This window comes from Physella acuta, unplaced genomic scaffold, assembly GCF_028476545.2.
Source record: "Physella acuta isolate Inbredline_101_S28 unplaced genomic scaffold, ASM2847654v3 ptg000431l, whole genome shotgun sequence".
NCBI classification, from domain to species: domain Eukaryota; kingdom Metazoa; phylum Mollusca; class Gastropoda; family Physidae; genus Physella; species Physella acuta.
This window is the reverse complement of record NW_026731950.1, coordinates 131,061-154,950: the sequence shown is the minus strand read 5'-3', so window position 1 is coordinate 154,950 and position 23,890 is coordinate 131,061. Positions and strand designations below refer to the sequence as shown.

Below are 23,890 nucleotides of genomic sequence, written 5' to 3'. Positions count from 1 at the left end.
AAAATAAACTTTTTGGTCGACTGGCAGCTGATGGTTCTAGACTTGGTAAGTCTCCAGACACACGGACTCAATGAACCGTGGCAAGACCACACCTACGTCTGAACGTTGTGGCTATATCGAAAAACAAGGTAAGGTTGTGTGTGTGTGTGTGTAAGGTATTGGTGGTGTGGGGTGGGGGTGGGGGGGGGGGGGTAGATAATCGTTTACCAACCAGGAAGGAACGTACATTTAGGCTGGAATATTCTTATCTTGGTTTAGATAAACTAACTTGTATGGATTTAATCAGGCTTGCAATATCTATGTTCGTTTAGCGCCAGTTTGAGAAACAGCATATGATACTTTTCATACCATGGCAGGGACGTATAACAGGACATGCCCTTATCTGGAATCCACAGGGTAGACGAAGCAGTATGTCTCTATAATACAACATATGTTTGGGTTTTATCATCAGTATGGATACCAATCTTGAATCTCTAAATAAATTATGGTACATCTGCATATTGTTTTACTTCATGGAGCGTGAACATAGTGAGTAACAACTACATATCAGAAGAATAGACAGCCCTTTTTACTTTCTCGTATATACGAAGTATAGAGAAAGTATTGTAATCGTGCAAAAAAAAAAAAATCGAGATTTGTACAGATCTCGACGTTTTACACCTCACTGATACGGAAAAACATAATTTTGCAATCTTGTCCGTATGTCTGTGTGTGTGTGTGTCTGTGTGTCTGTGTTTCTGTGTGTGTGTCCGTGTGTAAACACGATAACTTGAGTACCGTTACAGCTAGGTTGATGAAATTTCATATATAAGTAATATATCAAAATCGTCGATCCGTATCAACTTTTGAGCGATTTCCGACAACCGGAAGTGGTACTTGTTCTACTTTGAATTTTTCAATAGCCTATAACTTGAGTACTATTTCAGATAGATAAATGAAATTTCACATGTAAGTAAAAGATCTAATTCTCTACCTTCTGTTAAATTTTGAGTAATTTCCATTGACCGGAAGTAGTAATTTACGCTACTTCCGATTTCTCAAAAAACTAATGTAAATTTTTAAAGTACTAATAATATTGCGCACTATTACGCACATTTGGTTTTGGTGCTAGCTTGGTGCGCATTTTTTTTCTACTAGATTTTATTCTATTTTTAAAAGTTTAAGTAAACAAAAATCATGTCTATATTCAGAGTTGACATCCCACGTAGTGTTATATTAGAATATTCGAGAAAGTTTAGGGGAGATCACTCCCGGTTTATTTAAATTTAAGTCTCAGAAAGATCCTTCAAATCCACTGGCTTAAAACCACCAGAAATGAGGTTCTATGGCAACGGATAATGGATTGGCCACACATTCACGTAGCCTGTATCCAGCATAACAAGACAGGCCCTCACCTGGAATCCACTGGGCAAAAGGAAACGAGACAGAATTAAAGACGTGACCTGGAAGAAGACACCAAGAAGATTGGATACACCTGGGGACAGTTGGAGAGACTAGCCCAGGACAGAGACGCCTGGAAAGCTCTTGTCAGCGGCCTATGTCCCAGGATGAGCGACAGGCAAACATAAGCTAACCTATGATAGGGACATTCAACTTTTTCCTATACTAAAAATAATAAATAAAATATTCTTACTTTTTTATCAGCAACATGCAGACTAAAATATACACATTATTAACTGCACCGGCGTTTAGTAGCTAGGTCTGTGATGTATATACAACTATTTCATCGAACACGTGATTTCATAATAGACACATTACTACATTTCCTGCCGAAAATCTAGACAAATAAAATATATACAAACAACAGTGTACAGTTTGTCAGTTGAACTACGAAGGTTTTTACTCTCTGTCTATATCAGTGGTTCTTAACCTTTTTGAAGGTAACGAACCCTAACCGTTTCACATGCGTAGCTTATTCAGCGAACCCTTCTTATAGTCCTATTGTTCGCACTGACAAAATCAGATCGTGAATCATAAGAGTCGGGTGTGTGTTTTGATCTTAGCCGAACCACTGAGACTGAATCACCTGGGTTTCCATTGAACCCAGGTTAAGAACCACTGGTCTATATAGTCGTATAACAAAATTTTCTTCTCTATAAAAGATACAATATAAAATCACGAAATGCTGAAAGTAAGGTTTCGCGGTTCGTGTTTTAAAAAAAAATCATGTTAAGAATTTAAGTTTGCACAAGTCAAGGGTTATGTGGTCCAAAATTGAGAACCCTTGTGGTGACGAGGTAGGGGCATGTGTAGACAAACACTAAATGCTGTTGTAAAATAAATCAATAAAAAACTGGAAGTTATTTCCTGGTTTATTTAGTGGGGCTAGGTTTGACTTGGGGGGGGGGGGGGGGGGTAAAATACTGCCATTCGATAAGTTTTTGTTAGTATATGTAGGTCCTGTGGTACATGTTGTATGTGTTATGTGTGCTACACGTTTGTGCGAGATATATTTGTATGTTGACATCTCCGATAGGGAGCTAGACTACTAACTCGAAAGTCTCGAGTTCGAATCCGTGTTCCAATAACTAGAACGTTTCTGAGTCCACCCAGCTTGGGTACCTAACTCACGTTAAGCAAACAAATGCGGTTGGGCTGAGTGCTGACCACATTGCCCCTTGTACACCGAGGTTATTGAAACAGATGAACTCTACTTCATCTGCCCCATGTGTTCGGGGCACAAACGGAAGATGATGATGTTTATGTGGGCTACAAGTTTATGTGAAAAACATGTATATGAAAAACATATCTGTGTATGTTTAGCCTACATACTTACTTTACTGGTTCGTGGTTATTTACTATTATATAGGGTACATGTTTATTTGGGGGTAGCTGTTTACGAAAAAAGATGATTAAATGTGGTACCTTTTTATGTGTGATACATTTGGTACAACGATACATGTCCATTTATGTGTAATCTCCACAAATGGTCTATATCTGATACACGCCTACAACTTTCCATGTTCCCGTGTGAATCATGCCTAAAACGGTCCATGTTTATGTGTAGTTCACGTGTTAAGTGGGTCTAGTTCTGCCTCAGTTCTAAGATGTGGAAAGTACCAGTTCGTGCAGGTGTAGGTGTGTTACAGAGGTTTTGATCTACACGAGTGGAGAGAGAGGGGAGGGGAATCACTTCCTTGAACGCCGTGTTATGTAGGTAAATCCCTCATCTGTTAACTTTGTATGGTGAGAGGATACCACCTTATTACCTCGAGTTTAGTGGGTGAAATACCACCCTACAAACGCCATTTTAATCCGTGAAATACCACCCTACTAACTACAGTGGAATGCCACCTTACTAACCGCAGTGGAATACCACCCTACTAACCGCAGTGGAATACCACCCTACTACCCAGAGTATATTGATTGTTAACATTCCACGTATTGATCAATTTTCCTCGTTTTGATCAACCTTTGCGTGTTTATCAACTTTCTACGACATGTTTGTCAACTTTCTATGTGTTAATCAACTTGTCACATGTTTATCAACTTTCTACATCGTTTTTATCAACTTCCTACGTGTTTATAAACTGACTACGAGTCCACATTAACTTTCTCATTTTTAATATAACAACAAAATTCACAAAGCCAACGAAACAAAAATAACCAATTTAATGCAAGAAGTGAAAAACACAGGGAGTGAAAACTGCATTAGTAATTCAAAACAAATTAGCATAAATTATCATATCTATTGTTATCGCGTGTAGGCCTTAGGCTGGCAATAATTCGATGTCACAGAAAGATTGGCAGACATATAAAACACACATATAAATGTGTCCGCTTAACATGTTATGTGAGGGTGATTACCACCATATGTATGCTAACGAGACAGACGTTGAACTTGTTTAGCATGTACATGACAATTGAATTAGTTTGTTATCTTTTACCCGCATAGTTGTATTCGAATCCTTAGTATCGAAGATAATTGTAACCAGACTAAGAGACAGAGTTAAGGTTTGGGGTAGGAGTAGGGTTTAGGCTTACTGATGAGTCATGTTAAATTATTGTTATACACGGCCGACGTCTATTGTAGAATTAGAATATAGCCTAAGGTATTGAAATAGAATGATAGCAATTTATCACCATAAAGCAAAAACCAGCTGGGTATACTACGTAAAGGGACGGCGTGGCCTAGCCGTAGAGCACTAAATTGCTAACTCGAAAGTTTAGAGTTCAAATCTCGAGTCCCTGAGTACACCCAGCTCTGATGGGTACCTGACTCACGTTACAGAAACAAAGATGGCTGGGCATAGTGCTGACCACACTATCACCTTATATGCCGTAGTCATTCAAACAGATGAACTCTATTACCTCTACCAGATTTGTCTTGGGCACGAACAGGAAAAGATAATCAAGCTACGTGATAATGATCAAAACAGTTTTTAAAATAGAAAATAGTTGACTAATTGTGTAATTGTATTGTTCGTGTGACGGGGCAAAGGTAAATGTATTTACTGTTTTTTGCTTTGAAATTCTTTATTTTAAAGTGTTGTTTAGGCTAATTTAAATCTCGTTGCTAATTCTCTTGTATCGGTAAAAATGATAGTTTCCATTTCTCTATTAGAATATGTCTCATTTTAAACTAAAGTAAAGATTCCTCTTTAGACTTAGCGATCCATTGGGCAGATGAAATGGAAGATTTGTTTCTTTACCACTGCATATGAAGGAATAGTGTGGCCAGCACTATGACCAGCAGTTTTTAATTCCCCAACGTGAGTCAGGTAGCCTGCCCATCAGAACTGGGTGCGTCCTACAGTCAGAAATCCAAACCGAGATCCGAACTCAAAGTCTTCATGCTAGCAGCCAAACGCTCTACCATTTGACCACTCTGTACCATCATTTCAAACCAACGGTTGTATAAACTTCACACGGAACTATCTTTTTTGTCGGAAGCTTCTTCTTCGTTCTTAATTAAGTATATGATGGAGGATTTAAACAACAAGCCCAACTTCGTGTATGAACTGGAAGGTACAACACGTCATAAAGACATTAACGTCTTTATAATGGCAGTTTTACAATGCTACGGCACCTACAGTGCTACAGCACTCGATCACTTTCTACAGGCCAACAACGGAAGTGGCCACACCTGCAGTCCATCTGTTGGTTGACGTCTGCAGACCTTACAGCAGAAGTTACATTGAAAATAATCAGCATCCTTCTGTCGTAAAAACACACAGCAATAATGCTGACAAGTGAATTTCTTATCTTTAGGTAGAAGATTTATTTATTAATTTATTAATATTGCTGATTTATTGCTGATTTATTAAGCAATAAATAAGCAATATTTCTTTGATTTTCTCATCCTATTCAGATAAACACCGCCAAAAAGTTAACTACCCCCCCCCCCCCCCGACACTTAAAAAAGTTTCTCAAAAAGGAAATGAATCTTGCACTTTTAGCTTTTAACCCTAACCATGACCATAACCCTATCCTTAACACTAACCCCCAATCCTAAAACTAGCCCGAATCCTAACTCTAACCCTTACCCTAAACCTAAACCCCAAACTTAAAACCTAAAACCTAAAACCTAAAACCTAAAACCTAAAACCTAAAACCTAAAACCTAAAACCTAAAACCTAAAACCTAAAACCTAAAACCTAAAACCTAAAACCTAAAACCTAAAACCTAAAACCTAAAACCTAAAACCTAAAACCTAAAACCTAAAACCTAAAACCTAAAACCTAAAACCTAAAACCTAAAACCTAAAACCTAAAACCTAAAAACGTGTAGCTGAAAATTAATGGCGGGGCTTAACTTTTCGCTTGTGCACTAATTGCGTCAGTGGCGGGGTTTATCTGAACAGGATCCGGATTTTTAACAAAAAATTTTACATTTGTAAAGCAAGGGAGGCTATGCCACGCTTAGATTCGCCCTAGATCAGTGTTGTTTACAATGTGATGCTCACCCAAGAGGGATGTAGACTGGTGCTTGATGTCACTGGATCGTTAACACCACCCATAGGAGATGGGGCCAGTGTTGACTGCAAAGCTTTTATCTCTATAGCAGTGGTTCTCAATTTTTTTGGAAGTACCGAACCCCACAGTTTTCATGTGTACATTCATCAAACCCGTCTTAATAATTTTATCGTCCGTACCGACAAAATCTGATCATATAAGTTGGGTTTGTGTCTTGACCTCCGCCGAACCCTAAGACTAACTCACCGAACCCCCGGGGTTCGATCAAACCCAAGTTAAGAATCACTGTTCTATATAGGCTGCTTTTTTCCCCATGTAAGTAAATCTGTTAGGATTAGCGTCAGGACTGTATTAGAGTCGAGGCTAATGCTAGACTTTATATTAGGACAGGAGCGGCGATACCAGAGAAAAACAATAATCGAATACACATTGGTAGAGAACGCATCATACCAGGGGAAAACTACAACACTGAGTTAAACACTCAAACTGTATGGCGTGGTCCAGTGATAGGGGGCTCGACTGCTAGTCCGAAGGTCTCCAGTTCGGATGTCAGTCCGGACTCAGGACAGCAGGACTTCCCTGAGTCCACCCAGCTCTGATGGGTACCTGACTTAGTTAGAGAAAATAAAGGCGGCTGGGTAAAGTGCTGAGCACACCGTCCCTTCATAAGCCGAGGTCACAGAAACACATGAACTCTACTTCATCTGGCCTATGGATCGTTATGTCAGATAAGGAAGACGTTTACTTTACATTAATACACACGCATACCATCAAAACAAAAAGCCAAACATTCATAAAGAGCTAACTAAATATAAAAAAAATAAAGAGCTAACCGAAGCTCTTAGTTAGATAAACCAATACAGTGGAATACAGTGTTAATGTGTGGTGAGCTACAAGTCATGGACTCAAGGGAAATAATTCATTGGTGTCCTTCTCCATAGATCATCGATTAGCTGCCCTAGATTGACTATTCTAAAAGCTGTTATTGCATATATATAAGGACCATCAAACCTAACATATTATAATGATAAGGCCTTAGACAAAGCAACATCATTACGTACGTTTTAAACATTATTTTAACATATGTTTTAAAAATAAATATAGTAGTGCATGCTGTATTTGTGTTCGGCTAATCGATAAAAACCAGTCGTTCCTGTCTTTTGTTGACAGCCGGCCAAACCATTGTTTTTGCCGACTGTTGTCTGTGTTGAACAGGTGTTCCGGCCGCCATTTTCTTTTGTTTACAACATTCATCCCGAGGAAAATGACTCACTGCCTGCTGTATGGCTGCTTATCACGTGGCAACTAAAAAATAACCCACATTGTGATGCTAATCACAACAAACAAAAAAAAATAACTTAAGGGTCGTCCACGAATGGCATCATAGATATTTAGTCAACTTTGACCCCCACCAATTTTCAATCTTAGCACGTCATATAAAAAAAGCCAGACTCCACCCACACCCCACCCCGGCAACAAATTCAAACAACTTCTTTATACAACCACAACTCTAACTTAACACGTTTTTTTTTTTAAATATTTTTAAAAATAAAACACTACGTCGGTATTTAAGCTCCCACCCCCTCCCTCCCCTCCACCCCAATCCTCTATAAAGCATATCGTCACTTAAGTTCAAATATATGCTGTCCAGTATTTCTTTCAGATTTTTTTCTCCTGGAGGAGGGGGGGGGGGCATAAAAATTTAAGGAGCGGATTAAAATTTCCGGAGAGAATGGATACTGGTATAAGTATAGATTTTCTTTAAAAAAAATTTCCTATTTCGTTCAGGGGAAGGGGCGGTAGAATTTGTTTCGGGGGGGGGGGGGGCTGGGTAAGAGTTGCCTAATAGAAACACTGCCTTCGTCTTTGACACCCAAACACTTCTCACTCCTCCCCATCCCCCCTACCCCACCGGCTGATGACGTCATTAATTATGTCCAACAGAGTCGTAGCGACCCTTCCCGGCGCCCGGGGACAAACTTTCAATTTGGCACCCCTTTCGGGATCAACCTTTCAATTTTCTATTTGCCCCCCCCCCCTCAAACTTTCGATTTGCACATTTGCACCCCCCCTCATATTTTTAATTTGTTCTTCCAACACGGGGACATATGTACCCCCCCTGCCCCCCCCCCTTCGCTACGCCTCTGATGTCCAATCAATGTGTCGTAGAGAATAGCTCGTCTAGTGCTATGCATGCACAGATTCTGTAGAATGAGGTCGCTTACAACAAAATTGAATTGCGAGTTTAGTAAAGTAATGAGTTGTCTCATTGACTCAATGACTGCCCGCACAACACGGCCACACATCATGGTATATGAATAAGGCAACCCCCCCTCTTCTCCCCTGTTTATCCTGATAGTAGAATCTAGACTAGAATCTCGTGAGTCAGGCCGGTGTGTTGATGAAAAACTTCACTCACTGGCAATACGCGTTTGAAGGAGAGTGTGAGCAGGTGCTAAATTTAGAAAACATGTAAAGTTTCACCTGTGGGCGTTCGTCACGTGGTCATAGGTAGTGAGTAGACATAATTATAGAGGGAGTAGACAGGAAATGTGGAGGGAGTAGACATAATTATCGAGGGAGTAGGCAGAAAAGTTGAGGGAGTAGATACTAAAGTTGAGGGTGGAGAAACAAAAGTTGAGGTAGTAGGCACAAAATGTAGAGAGTACAGAGAAAATAGAAGGGGGGTAGACATAGAGTATACAGAATGTATACACAATATAGAGAGGAAACCAGTAACTACAGAGCACTCGAAAGTTTATAGTGTACAAGAAATATAAAGAGAATCTGGAAAGTATGAATGAGTACAGAGCAATGAGTACACACACTTTATACAGAGTATACCGAGCAAAGAGCATACAAATTAGTAATGTACACAGTGAGTGTACCGAATATACAGCGAGTACCGAGGACAGAGAGTGCACATATTATAATAGTTAGTAAGTGGATTAGTAGCATAGAGTATATTCACTACCTACATAAATTTTGCCTATTTGATGAATATTATTTGATTTTTATGCGGATACAACAGGGGCGTAGCGTGGGGGGCGCGGGGGGTGCGAACCGCACCGGGTGACACCATTTAGGGGGTGACACCAAGGCAAAAAATAGCAAAATTTATAGAGAAAATCTTAAGGGGGGGTGCAAATCGAAAGTTTGAGGGGGGGTGCAAATCGAAAACTTGAGGGGAGGGGGTGCAAATCGAAAGTTTGAGGGGGGGGGGGTGCAAATCAAATATTTGAAAGTTTGTCCCCGGGAAGGGTCGCTACGCCTCTGGGGGGTGACACCATTAAGTGCCGCACCGGGTGACACCCGACCTCGCTACGCCACTGGGATACAACACTATGTCAATACACCGCTGTTCGCATATATTTTGATAGCGCAACCTTTAAAGGCTAAGTCCACACTTAAGACTCTACTTACGCCTACCGGTGTAAACCTGGAGTCTAGACCCCCAAAAATCGTGACCTACCCATCAAAATAAATGTTGACAATTAAATTCGTCAAGACCGACAACCGCATACAGAATGGGAGGTAATAAAATTTTTTTGAAAAATCTTAGTTAAAAATTATTTGACAATTCATAACCTGACACTGACATTTAATACCGTTGACAAATGTCAAGATAGTTCACAAAACAAGTCAGACCAGTTTTTTAAATAAAATAAAAATAAATTTAAAAATTAAAAAAGCCATAATTCTCTTTTTTTCACCTTTCTTACGGATAAAAACGAAAGACAATCTCCCAACACAATAAAACATACGCCTTTGCCTTAGAAGGAAAGCAAGAGAGGTTATATAATCTTACTTATCAGAACCATTTTCTGTTTTACTCAATGGCAAGCAGAAGTTTAAATACACATTTAAGTTTCACAGAAACAACACACTAAGCAGAACACATCATAGCGCGTATAGGCTAGACAGAATAACGGTAAACAAAGTAAAACACCTCGCTCAGACACTTACATTTACAGACCACAAAATAGTTATTGCTCAACTACAAATTAACCCCACGCACAGAACAAAGAATACATATTGGAAACTCAACAACACACTTCTAGAAAATATCTAATACATCGCAGAAATTAGGAAGCTAGCATCATAATTCACACAGAGAGCACCAAACACACATGCACTAGAGCACTGGGAAGACTTTAAATATATGCTACTGGCACACTCTATCAAAATAGCAAGGCAAATAAACATAGAAAGGAAAATTATGGAAGAACTACTAGACAGACAACTAGATACGTTTATCAGTCATAACGCATCGCAGGACAAAATTGAAAAAGCAAGCAGGAATTCAAAGCGAGGTTTTCTTTCTTTCTAAACAAAATCATGTAATGTTATACTCTCTGGCATAAGCACAAGATGTAGGTTTAGTTTGGGACCAAAGTACGTCATCAGGAACACATGTAAATATTATCCCGCTTGTGAATAGTAATACTGATACGTGTTGGGTGTGTGCTATAATTCACCTACTTAATTAACTTTTTCTTAACAAAAAAAAAAAAAATAGGGCAAATTCAATTAATGCTAATGTAAACAAGAAGCAAATTAAAGAAAAACATTACTGTATAATCGTGTACGTAACACGTTAGCCACGTCAGCACTAGAGGTAGATAAAACACGCCCTAGGCTATGTCCATATCTAGCATTTTGGCCACACTGACAGCTTGTCTGTCATTAAGTAGACCCCGGTATGATTAATATAATGGACATGAGAGGTCAACTGTGAAACCCTAATTAAAGGGCAGCTATTGACCATATGATCCAGTACTATCTTTAAATATGGGAGGTAACTCAGTCAGAGAAGACAGCTTTATTAAAGGGCCGCTATATACCATATGATCCAGTACTATTTTAAATATGGGAGGTAACTCTCTCAGACAAGACGGCCTTATTAAAGGGCCGCTATTGACCATATGATCCAGTACTATTTTAATATGGGAGGTAACTCAGTCAGACAAGACAGGAATAGTTCGTTAGTGAACGAGTTACACACACTTCTATAAGTGCGTGTCAATGTTATTTTTAGCCGTGTTGCTCCACTGACGCTTGCTATAACCCTAGCACTATCTTTTATTAACCTTGGCACTAACCCTGGTCCTGATTCTGATCTTGGAGAGATTATTTATCGAAAAGGGCGTAGAACTAATTCAATATGTCCAGGCCAAAAGGTTAACTCTACTTCACCTGTTCTATTGATGGCGAAGTCCGTAAGAGTAAATTTCACGAAAAGGCACACAAAACATCAACATATAATGCCTAACCGGTGATCAAAGAATTGGGTGTTACTCGGAGACGTTCTACTGACTTGAACCCAGATTCGAACTCTAGACTTTCGGGTTAGCAGTCCAGCTCTCTACCGCTAGGCCACACCTCAGCGCATTGATTAAGGCAATAAAGAAAACATTCGATCACCCCTGTCAATGTCTATACACCTATAAGCCACACAAAACGACTTAACGTCTCACATCACAAACTACTAACGCCCAGTATAAAAGGCACCCACACCCTTATCTATAACTATATAAAACCGAAGTCTAAAAATAAGTCTACAAGCTCTAGCGAGCTCACAGACAAGTTAGACAACTCTTAGACTCACCTGTATGTGTACTCAGTAATGTTTCCTTCATATCATCACACCACAACAAAGTTATAACTCCAGGAAACAATGAATTCACACCTTCAGTTGTACTCCATAAGCTACCAACGAAATAATGTCCAGTGGTTAATTCTAAAAGTTAGCAAACTTCTGACTTACATAACTTTTACCTAACGCTAACCTCTGGTAAACAACGCCGCATTACTCACTCACCTGCGAGCCGCTGTTTTATTTGCGAGCCAATGGGATTTCGCGAGTTGTCGGTCCTGGCGTGGAGTTGCTTCCCCTTATTATTTTTAACTCTCGCAACAGAAAACGTTTATGCGGCTTTCTTCGCGTGCGTAGTTTTTTCCACGGTTAACTTTATAATGCTGTTAAATAAAATCAGATTGAAAACATTAGAAACTGGAAATTTAAAGAACAAAAAATACATTTTACTATAATTCTTTCCTATAATTCTTTGCTTTTATTTATATTTTAAATAGAAACATTATATTCTATATTAATATATTAGTTTAGATTGATTCCGTGGTGGACGGTCGCTGGGATACTAGTAAAAATCCCAGTGTGCCCCCTAAAAATGATGAGCTAGTATTAGAACATTATAATCAGATATGACTGTTGATTCGATTACACGAACACATAAATAAATGTCTTCATTCTCCATATATTTCCCACAAAAAGTAAAAGCTCCTTAAAAAACACCTACGATCCCAACCAAAAGAGAAAAAAAAATCTTTACAGGGAAGAAACTCAATATCTTTATTTAATCAGGTTATATAAGATGCCGACATGATTTTAGCATAGAAAGTAATGTAAATATGTTTTGGAGTATATTTTAATGTTTAAATGCCTATCTTTTTTCCAAAATAATTTCTAACAAATTTTCCTTTTGATGTTAATAAAATTTAAAAAAAAAGTTTATTTGATGTTTCAGCGACCTAACCTAATAGGTAAACACATTTGTGAGTAACAGAATTATCTGTTCGTGTGCAGTCAGTCATAGAGTACTGCTCAACAACAGCTGGTGTAGGGCGTGGGTGGGGTGGGGTGGGGTGGGGTGGGGTGGGGTGGGGGGCGGGGCGGGGAGGGTAGAGAGATCACGTATGATTCTGAAGACATATTTCAAAGCAAATATTTAATTTTTGTTTTATGTTTTCTTATTTCAATCATGAATTATTTTGTTGATTCTTGAGTATGAGACACCTATTATTAGATCTAGACAGAGGCTTTGCGAGGGGGGGGGGGGGGCGGGGGGACATAGGTCCCCGGGCGCCGACCGTAGGGGGCGCCAAAATGGGTTGGAAAAATAAATTGAAAGCTTGAGGGGGAGGTGCAAATCGAAAGTTTGAAAGGGGGGGGGTGCAAATCGAAATCTTGAGGGGGGGGGGGGGGGGGTTCTGATCGAAAGTTTGAGGGGGGGGGGGGTGCAAATCGAAAGTTTGTCCCCGGGCGCCGGGAAGGGTCGCTACGCCTCTGGATCTAGATCACATTTTATGAATTATCACTGACGATTTCCTTCTTGGTCAGTAGCAGTATTTTCAGTGTTATTAAAGTAATGTGAGATGGTCGTTTTAAAAATAGAAAATAATTTACAAAGCTGTTGACCTTATTATCAGAGGTCAGTACATGTTGAGGGGGAGAATGTAATTACCAGCTTGAACTAATTATGAAGTTATCAGTTGTTATCGAGATGTTAAGGGTGATCTCCCCTTGAGCTACGTCACTATCGTTAACTACGACTAGACAAATGGTTCTTAACTTTTGTAGAATTGGGATCAAAAACGTCTGGACAAAAAAAAACGTGTCCACAGGAAAACTAATATAAAACAGAATATATTGTAGTTAAATGTTAATAATATTTACTTATATTAAAAGTACTAAAATTGTATTGTCATTTCAAACAAATTAAGTATTTGAACGTTGAAAAGATTCCAGATAGAAACACCCATGCTAACAGCATAACTGTCGGCTCTGATGAGTACCTGATTTACGTTGAGGAAATCAAAGGTGACTTGGCATAGGGCTGACAACACCATCGCTACATACGTCGAGGTCAAGAAACAGATTAACTCTACTTCACCCTCCCGATGGATCGCTAGGTCTAAAGAGAAATCTATGCATCTTTCCTTTTTTTAAATATACAATATCACCTAGGTATTTATGTACACCGATCTCTTCTTTTAAAGAACACTTTTTGTTTTGAATTCATCCCCCCCCCCCCAAATAAATAAATAAATAGCAAATATAACTTTATCCATTATCCTTATCAAAACACAAAATTTAATCAAAAGCAAATATAATGTTATCCCTTAACCCTTTTTAAAAACACAAAAATTAATAAAAAGAAAATATAACGTTATCCATTATCCTTATAAAAAAAAAGTGTCTGCGACTCTCACTTTCTTGAGAACCACCGATGTGCTCGTCGCTAAATTTCTATTTTTAACTGCGCATGCAACCTCACACACTTGCAGCGTGACTCACTGTAATCGCAGAGGTGGTGCACGTTCATTTAACCCCGTGAGTCACCCATTAGTGCTCAGTCTGTAATGTCTAAAAATAAACCACAAATTTGGGAAAACTCCAAAATCGTTGATTTTTTTTTTTTAAACCTCTACTATTTTATTGTCATTCTTTGTTATTCGTTAAACAGCAAAGTTTATGTACAATGGAATAAGGTACAGAGAGATGTCAACGAAATTGATGTATATTTACTTTCAGCGAGATTTTACTTACCGCTGGGCACAAGTAGGACCAAGTATTTTTACTTGAGTGTTGAGAAACTGGAGACCGACTCAGCAAGTAGATTTTGGCTCGATTTTCGAATATCTTGACAAGTTAATTGTAAGGATCACGTTTTGTGGCAGGTTTTGTTACGTTTGGTGTGACAACGTAGTCACGCCCATATGAAAGTTTTGTGTAACGTGACACATTCGTCACACCCCTAAGATTTGAGTATCGTGACACTTTCGTCACGCCCAAGAGGTTCTACTAACGTGACATTTGTCTCACGAACCAGACAGTTGAGTTGCGTGAGAACATTTGATTGGTCAACGGGAGTTGAGTAATGGTCATATTCTCCACACCAAAAGAAATGAGTCACGAGAATGTTTTTTACGTGTCTACAATTTCATTATTTTGCATGTCATTTAAACAATTTACCCTCTAAAAACTTTATGAAATATATATATATATATATATATATATATATATATATATATATATATATATATATATATATATATATATATATATATATGTATATGTATATGTATATATATATATGTATATATATGTATATGTATATATATGTATATATATGTATATATATATATATATATATATATATATATATATATATATATATATATATATATATATATATATATATATATGTATGTATGTATGTATGTATATATATATATATATATATATATATATATATATATATATATATATATATATATATATATATATATATATATATATATATATATATATATATATTGAAAGATTGCGTGTTGGAAATCCAAGCATAAAGCCTGGACTCCTTATAAGTTAAGCAGAGCCAGATGTTGCCCATGTATCAGACCGCCCTCTCCCCATACAGTTGATGAATCCAATGGACTTAAACAGCTTGGAATTGAATCAGCAGTGTCGTAGGAACTGCTGAAAAGGAAACCAGAGTTGGTAATCCTATCGCCTATGGATCTCCACTCCTGTTTGATTTTTCGGAGTTTTCTCACCCTAACAGAGGCGTAGCGAGGGGTGAGGGCGGGGGGTGCGGACCGCACCGGGTGACACCATTTCGGGGGCAAAAAAAAAGCAAAATATATAGAGAAACACTTCAGGGGGGGGGGGGGTGAAAATCGAAAGTTTGAGGGGGGTGCAAAAAATCGAAAATTTGAAAGTTTGTCCCCGGGAAGGGTCGCTACGCCTCTGGGGGTGACACCATTAAGTGCCGCACCGGGTGACACCCGACCTCGCTACGCCACTGTACTCTAAATAGGTTGCTGTCCCCAGCTGACGAGCCATATATATATGGGGGTGAAGTTAAAAATTCTCCCAAGACAAAATCGTACCTACGCCACAGACCAGGTCTAAATACTAAATCTGTCTCTATTCACATCTTTTTGACAACGTTACAATGTTAGTCTATCCATATTATTTTTTTTAAATGCGGCTAACAAATTTGGAGAACAATGCTTATAATATAGTACCTCAGTGCAATGTGGGTAAGCCTTATTTCAATTTACATATCAAGGGAAAGAACTCTAAAAAAAGGGAACTCTCCAATTAAAACACTGTTCAGACTTTTAAAAAAGAAAAACTTTTCTACAACATTACAAAACAAAGGTTAACACCAGACATTTTTTTTTTGTATATTATGTAAACTTTATTTACAGAAAGTTATTTTATTCAAATAAAAATTATATTTTCTGTTTATATTCGCATGTTGATTCAAAGCAGTTGTTAAGTTTTTGACCTGCTCATCAGAGAGAAACAGTTTTGACATGAATATGATTAGCTACACTATACAAAAGACATGTCTTTATGTCATACGGTACTTATGGTATTTATATAGAGCCAATATCAATTATATGTACATAAATAAGTTAGCCTATACATAACACCATGATATAAAATTATTTATACATCAATGATTGAAATGATAATTTTTATGGGTTACTTTTTAAAAGGAAACAATTTTAGAGTAAAACTATTCCAATGTATAAATAAAAAGTTAATTTGTTTAAATACCTGTATTCAACGTAATGAAAAGTTTTTAACTGATTATAGTTAGAATATTTTGTATTTCAATAGCTAAAAGCAGATTTGGACTTTTAAAATTTTGATGAATGTACAAAAAAACAACAACTTTAATTTAAAAACAAACACCTACATTTGATTAAGGTTAGAGTATATTTTGTATTACAATAGCTAAAAAACAGATTTGGACTTTAAAAATTTTGATGAATGTATAAAAACAATAATTAAACCGAATTGAAAAAAAAACAGGTTTGGACTTTGTATTAATGTATAAAATAAAATAAATAAGTAAAAATCAATTAAAAAAACAAACAAATAGGCCTACACAAATTTCACAAGCTCACACTACAGTTTTTTTTAAATATAATCTTGTAGTGAACAAGTTTCAACCATGTAAAACAAAACAATACAACACAAAGCACCAGGAAATGTGGTGTCAAGTAATGTGCGTTTTGAGTTCAGTCATACATAGACATGAAAGTGAGCAGTTTCAAAAGAAATTGATCCCAAATGGTAAAAATTTTGTTGTAAATTTATAAAATCTTGATAAAGATAAGACAGATTTTAAAACTAACAGGAACAGGAATGTGTACATTTTACTGTCATGCATATATAATTAGTTCACTAATATTTTTAGTTTAATCAATTAACATTTTTTAGTTATTTAAATTGTAAAAGATAAATATAAAATGAAAGATACCAAAATATAGCCAGTTGTGATAATGAAATATATTAGGCCTAAATGAGTTATTTGAAAAATATATTTCTGCATTTCACACATTATTCAATTTGTTTTTGGGAATTTATTTTTTTTTTTTTTTATAACATTCTAAAATGGAATGGTAAAATTGTAAATATTGAAAGTGGAAAGGAATATTTACAAATGTACTTTAAAATTAAAAAACTTTAAAAGACTAGAACAACTGAAAGTAAAAATAATTGGTCAATATAAATCAAAACCAAAACAGAAACAACAAGATATTAACAAGTCTCAAAACTCATTATTTAGAAATATATATTAAAATTCTACTATCATTAATATATTTTTAAAAATTATTTACTCACTTAAAAAACCGTACAACATTATTCTTAAGCAATGGTGAGTTAGTCAAAAAACTGGGTACTTATTTTTAAAATTGAATTGATGCAGTTTGATGCAACATATTCAATTTTGATCTTTTAACCCACTTGTATTCAAAAACACTGACATGGATAACATTATTCTAATTAGCAGACTTTTAATAAAAAATATTTTTTCACACCAACTAAATGTAAAAAAAAAAACAGTTGTATCACTTAACAGAGAAATACATTTGATGTTTGATAAATTATATACATACATGAAGAGTTATATTAAATTACAAGTTAATTAAGTTTTCAACATTTGTTGTCATAATATTGCAGATGCTGGCAGTTTTAAAATTAATCATGGAGGGGGAAATAAACAGAATTGTTTAATTAGTTTATTTTTATGGAATCAATTTTTAGATACTTTTTCAAATGATTTAAAATTTAAAACAATGATTAAAAAACCACAAACATTTCTCTCCCAATATTAACAGAAGCCTAAGTAAAATTCAGAAATGGGGAAATAAAAATTACTATTACAAAAAAAAAGAAACCAAAATTATTATTTTTTTTAATACCCCCAACAGTAGACTTTTACAAATGAATATACATAAAAGACACGTGACTAATAAAATTATAATTCAATGTTATAAAATAACAATTTGTTTTTCACATTTAAAAGGGACTGTAATCAAGTTCAACTAGTGTTTACTTGAAAGACATGAGTTCAGAATTTTCTGACCTGAATCTGTTGGATGGCCCTGACCCAACCTAGTTATGATGAGTAACTTGTAATATAGAAAACTAAAATAGCTAGCACTAGCTTTCAAAACCCTGTCAAGACACAGATAAATCTTACATCTGCAAAGTTAAAAAAAAACTTAACATTTTAAGAATTACTATTACTTTGATTTCTTTTAATTTGTCACTCTGGTGCACAGAATTTTTTTTTTTTTTTTTTTTTTTTACAAATTCAATTTACTTTTCCAGACCACCTTTTTATTTAATTTATGATCATCATAAGTATAATAAATATAAGCTGCCATACACAAGACTGCACCCACTGGCCTCAGCAGGTTGTGTCATTGTCTACCCCATTAACCACCGGGGCCAGAGTCATGTTGGCATTGCCATCCACAACCTCCTTCTCCACAACCTTGACCTCACCGTTGACCACTGCTGTGTCGGGTAAAGCAGAGTCTGGAACTGGCTTGAGTGTTGGCTTCTGGCTGTCAGTTCTCTTGATGGACGTGGTCTTCCTGAGCTTGAAGCCTTTCCTGATGTCCTTCAGGAGATTGTCTATGATGTTCCCATCATCCTCTGTTGGACTTTTTGGCTCTTTGCTGCCTGAAATCATAATACTATATATTTTAATAATGCAAAAAATTTATAAAAAATTGATAATTTTTTAATAATCATTGGCTTGATGGATAGAAATTCTGAAAATTGAACTTTAACATACAATTAAACAATATGTTTTCAAATGTATTTAATTTGGTTTCTTTTTGTAATGAATAATACATAGCTAAGCCATCTTCAATTTTACTTTAATTCCAATTTATAAGCTTCTTAATTGGACATTATTTTATTCCAAGAAACTGAAGAAAATTGTTTTATTCATAATTTAAATGTTTAGGTCCAAAAATGATATTTTATTTTGTGAATTAAAATTTCCTTTGAGCAACATTAATAGAAAGCTAAACCCATCTAGTTTATACTCAAGCTACTTTTTCTACTGAACATTTCTATACAAGATTTTACTAAGATCCAGCATGCAAAAGAATGCAGAAATACTCTCTACTTAAAGATATCCCTCATCCAAGTGAGAAACTACATATAGCCTAAAGGATACCGGCTGCAAGTAATAACAGAATTATTATTGATAGAAGAGTTCGCCTGCAGAGACTATTTTCACTGGACACTTTTTATTCTTCACTCAGTTATATAAATATTTTAGTTTACACAATAATTTTCTTTTGAGATTAATTATTATTTACCCCTTGTTCATTTATAAGGCCACCTTCACCATATTAGGTTAAATATACCTATCACAATATACTACCAAATAGCCTACACAAAATTAATTCAGAATGTCCTAGAGCTTTTCAGAAATGGTATAACAGGTCATGCCGACTCATGCAACATTATGCTACACCATACATGGTTATATGACATTGCACTGAAAGATTCACAGTTCAAAGGTTAAGCAAGAGATGAGCTATAGAGAAGGGTGGGAATCTTGGAAGAGCTCTTATGTGCAGATGTTAAAAACTATAGCATACTGAATCTTCTGAGGCCTAAGTTTTGGGTTGGTGGTGCCTTGCTTGAGGGGGAGGCTGCAGAGGCTATAAATCAAGTCATTTTTATAAAACAATTTGGCTAAAAACATTGCTAGTAACTGTACATTATATTCAAGAATTTTAAAACTATAATTTTAAATATAATATGCAATTTTTCTTGACTTATTATTAATATAGGGGTTCATTTTTTTTTCAAAATAATTTCAAGTGAAGACTTAAAAAGTCAATTTTATTCTCTGAAACAAAATTTTAAATATTTGAAAAAAAAAAATTTCAAACCAAAATATACATCAAACAACCACATGCAGTAATGGTTCCCACTGTTGTATCACACTTTGAACTCTCTACAGCCAAATTAAAATACGTCAACCCAAACTTGAACAAAAACAAAAATTTAGCACCAAATATTACCTCTATTAGCTTTCATTGCTTCATTTTCTTGTCTTCTTTTTTCAGCTCTTTCTTCTTGAATTTTACGTTGCTCATTATCCTATAATAAATAAAATAATTTTGTTTGGTTTTATATTAATCATGTTTTTAAAATTTGATTCATGATAAAAGTAGGGTCCATTTTCAAGAAAAAATGTATTAGGTCATTTACACTCTAAATAATGTACACAGTTTTATAAATTTTAGAAGTTAAAAACTAATTTTCATTAAAATTTAACTTTGCTGAAAGAAGTGTAATATATATATATATATATATATATATATATATATATATATATATATATATATATATATATATATATATATATATATATATATATAATTATAAAAAGATATAAATCCCTAAAATGCAAAATGTTGAATAATGTTATATTTCTAAAACATTAACTGAAATGAGTTTAAAAAGTTATATAACAAAATTTAAGTACAGGTAGTGCTTATGAATTATTGTACTTTAAAATGTATTGTTTATTATCCCTAAACTAAGTGGGAATGTATGTGTTATCAAATAGACTTGAACCTGAAAACCATTGCATATAAACATAGATAACATAAAGGTAGGGTGAATACGTCATTTTACAAAAACATGGTTTAAAATCATAAAAAAGCTCTCACTTTCTGACACTGTTTAACTTTTTGGCAAAATGTGTTGAAACTGTTCAAGCACTCCTCAAGCTTAAATCCTTTGTCAGGCTCACAGAAGTGATTTGCCAGCTTGGCTGTTAGCTCTTTGATATTGTTTAGCTTGCTTTGGACTGTGTTTACTTCATTTTCTGCTTCCTGTAGTTGAAAAAATAAATAATTAATGTTTTTATTTTTTTAGTAAGGAAACAAAAATAGCAGCTAATAACTATTTACTACAGCAAAAAAAATGTATTATGTCATAATAAAATTCTGGCTCCGGTTAAAGTAATTTTTAAAGTAATTTTTAATATTTAAATTTCCAGTTCCAGTTCAAGTTCTGGTTAACGTTGCAGTTTCAATTCCATTTAAAGTTTAGGGTTAGATTAGGAGACTAAAAAGTAACATTATTAGAGTAGCATCAGTTGTATTTACTCCCAACTGGCTAAATGTGTAGTATCGTAACAAACAAATAAGAGTTTAATGCTTTCATACTTTTAAAAACCCTGCAAAGTATTCTTGTATATCATTGTCACTTTTGGAGATCTGGTCCTTGAGCTGTTTGAGATGACCCTCTAGCTGTTTGGTCTCTGAGTTCAAGTTATCTACTGTTAATCTGCAGTTAAAATACAACATGCAATAATATTGAGATTTTGCTTTAAGAAATAATTTTAAATATAAAAAAAAAACTAGATTTTTAAATGGATTTATAAATTACTTCTTGAGTTTTTTAAAGAAGCATTATTTTAAAACAATTTTTTTTTCTGGTCAACTTAGGATATTTTAACAATGTCTTAACAGGTGTTCATATGCTATCTCTTAAAATGTATCTAATAAATGTAATTATTATCAATAGAAAAAAAAAATTAAAAGTTAATTTTTCTTTCTTTATACTTAAATTGAACTACATCTATCTGACATAGATCCGAATAAACAAATATTTTTTTATAGACTGATTATGATGGGGAGATTTTGTAATATAAATTAATTTCGCAGTAGTTTTTTTAAAAAAAAGATGACCCAATTATTTCAATAATGAAGAATTTTAGCTAAATTTCTGAGACTAACCTGCTGGATTCAGTTAATGTGGGCAACAACTCATCAGCAAATTTGAGGATCTCGCCCTGCTCTTTGGCCGCCTCCTCCACCAGGTAGTGCAGCAGTGTGACCCTTGGCTTGTTGGCTCGTGTGTCCATCAGCTTGTTCAGTGAGGCTATCTTAAAGCCCAGGGCGTTGCCTGCATAGCCTCCCTGTGGTGGTGGTTTAAGTTGGGTTTTTTAACAAGGCTATATCTAAGAATTTTATTTTGGCTAACATTGCTGCTGTAAACCTGGCAACTAACCATAACCTGAACTTCATTTTAAAACTGTTCATAGCTGGCTCTAGTCCTAGCATTAACCCATCCACTTACTACACCTCTTTTCTTACTCCTATACTTAACCTTAACCTTAGCCTCAACCTTAACATCTTTATTAACAAATGTTTATGTTACAATATTGTCCTGTCTGTAATCACAGAAGCACTAACAACACATGTCTCATGATCAATTCATTTAAGAAATTAAAGATAGTTAAAAATTCAAACAATGCCTTTCTTTCACTACTCAATAACAGCATGACAAAAGCTTTGAAAAATATTCTAAAAGCACAAAGGATTAACTTTACCACAACTCTATGCAATATGTGTAACTTGAATGGAATGGGTTAAGATTTATTTTCTTATCAGCTAAAAAATAGATTCAAACATATATCTAAAAATTCTCCAAAGCTTCCAGTATTTAAAACATTTCTCCTCTACTTTTCTCCAACACAAATAACTTCACTAGATTTTTTTATACTAGTATGTACCACCAAAAAAATGTTTGTGAATAAAGTTTTAACTAAAGCTAGTAAATGTTGTATGATTATAACACTAGGCATTTTGTTTTATTTAATTAAAATAATAATTTTTTAACAACATTGCTGCTCAGCAATGTGATGTATATAAGGGTTAAGAGTTATTTTGATAGCATCAGCTTTAAACAGACTCAAACATAATCAAGAAAAGCTAGTTGGCTTACAGCATTGATAAAGTTTCCAGCATGAAGAACATATCTGAGAAATCCCTTGAGACTGGTGTTGTCCATGATCTTGTTGCATGTTGATATCATCACCTCTACATTGGGCATCAGGGCATCCATGGCTACACGGAAATCATCCTTGAGTAACATCCCTTCTACCTGCACACAGAAATATAAACATTAACAAATCAGTTTTAGGTTCATTGATATTTTAACAAAAGGAAAAAGGGAAAATTGCATGTTTTTTAAAACAAAATATCAAAACTTGACAACTACAACATAAATAGATTTAAAAATGAATTTTTACATAAAACTGAAACCGAACATTTTTATTAGCTTTAAGATTGTATTTAAATTACATGTATTCAATATATAATTAATTAATTATTATTATTACTTAAGTTACCCTAACATTAGAGGTAGCTCTAAAATTTGTAGTTTGTAGGCTATTTTTCTGATAGATAAGAATTAAATATTTAAAAATGATTCTCATTAAAAAAGTGGAATTGAAGAACACAAAACAAATAAACATGTACCCTAATTTTGTAGCCGGACAACTTTGAAAGTTGTAAGAAAAACTTTTCAGCATTTCCCAATTTGCTGATATCCCCATCATAGCTTTGAATCATCATAACCTGAAAAAAAAAGTGAAACATTTTTATTGTTTTTTTTTTATTTTTTTATTTAACTTTCAAATACCTTTTGAATAGATAAGCAAATATTTTATTTAATACTGCTCTCTAATTGTATGAAAAAGATAAAATTTAATTTATAATAATTGGATTAAATAAAAAATGAAATACACCTTTTTAAAGATTTCTAATAGAAAAGCATTAAATAATCTAAGCTTACTGTTAGAGTTTTCTATGTGGAGAAGTGATATACATACCTCATCCTTGTCAGGTAGGATTTTCTGTAACCCTCTTAATCTTTCAGATCCAATCTTTGAGGAGTCGCCATCTTTAATCATCTGAACAATTTCCTCATGTGACATTTTAAACTGCTTGAGGAAAATGTTGGCATTCATGCTGCGCTTCATGTCCAGTAGGTTCACCTAGGATTGTTTGAAAACAATAAAAATTTCATTCTTTAGGTA

At 34.9% G+C, this 23,890-nt stretch overlaps 1 protein-coding gene across 4 annotated transcripts in view; it reads right to left on the bottom strand.

Annotated features, from left to right (window-relative positions):
• Positions 1-17,993: 17,993 nt before the first annotated feature.
• Positions 17,994-23,890, bottom strand: part of LOC131942881 (inverted formin-2) — a 111,870-nt gene continuing 105,973 nt past the window's right edge. For all 4 annotated transcript variants that reach the window (XM_059302842.1, XM_059302843.1, XM_059302846.1 and 1 more), the window contains 9 exons: positions 23,684-23,848; positions 23,331-23,429; positions 22,795-22,953; positions 21,804-21,985; positions 21,231-21,351; positions 20,730-20,894; positions 20,076-20,154; positions 19,647-19,709; positions 17,994-18,711 (listed from right to left, as the gene is read on the bottom strand). In XM_059302842.1, coding sequence (XP_059158825.1) covers positions 18,434-18,711; positions 19,647-19,709; positions 20,076-20,154; positions 20,730-20,894; positions 21,231-21,351; positions 21,804-21,985; positions 22,795-22,953; positions 23,331-23,429; positions 23,684-23,848 — 1,311 coding nt within the window. In that variant the 3' untranslated portion in view covers positions 17,994-18,433. The remainder of the gene's footprint in view (positions 18,712-19,646; positions 19,710-20,075; positions 20,155-20,729; positions 20,895-21,230; positions 21,352-21,803; positions 21,986-22,794; positions 22,954-23,330; positions 23,430-23,683; positions 23,849-23,890) is intronic.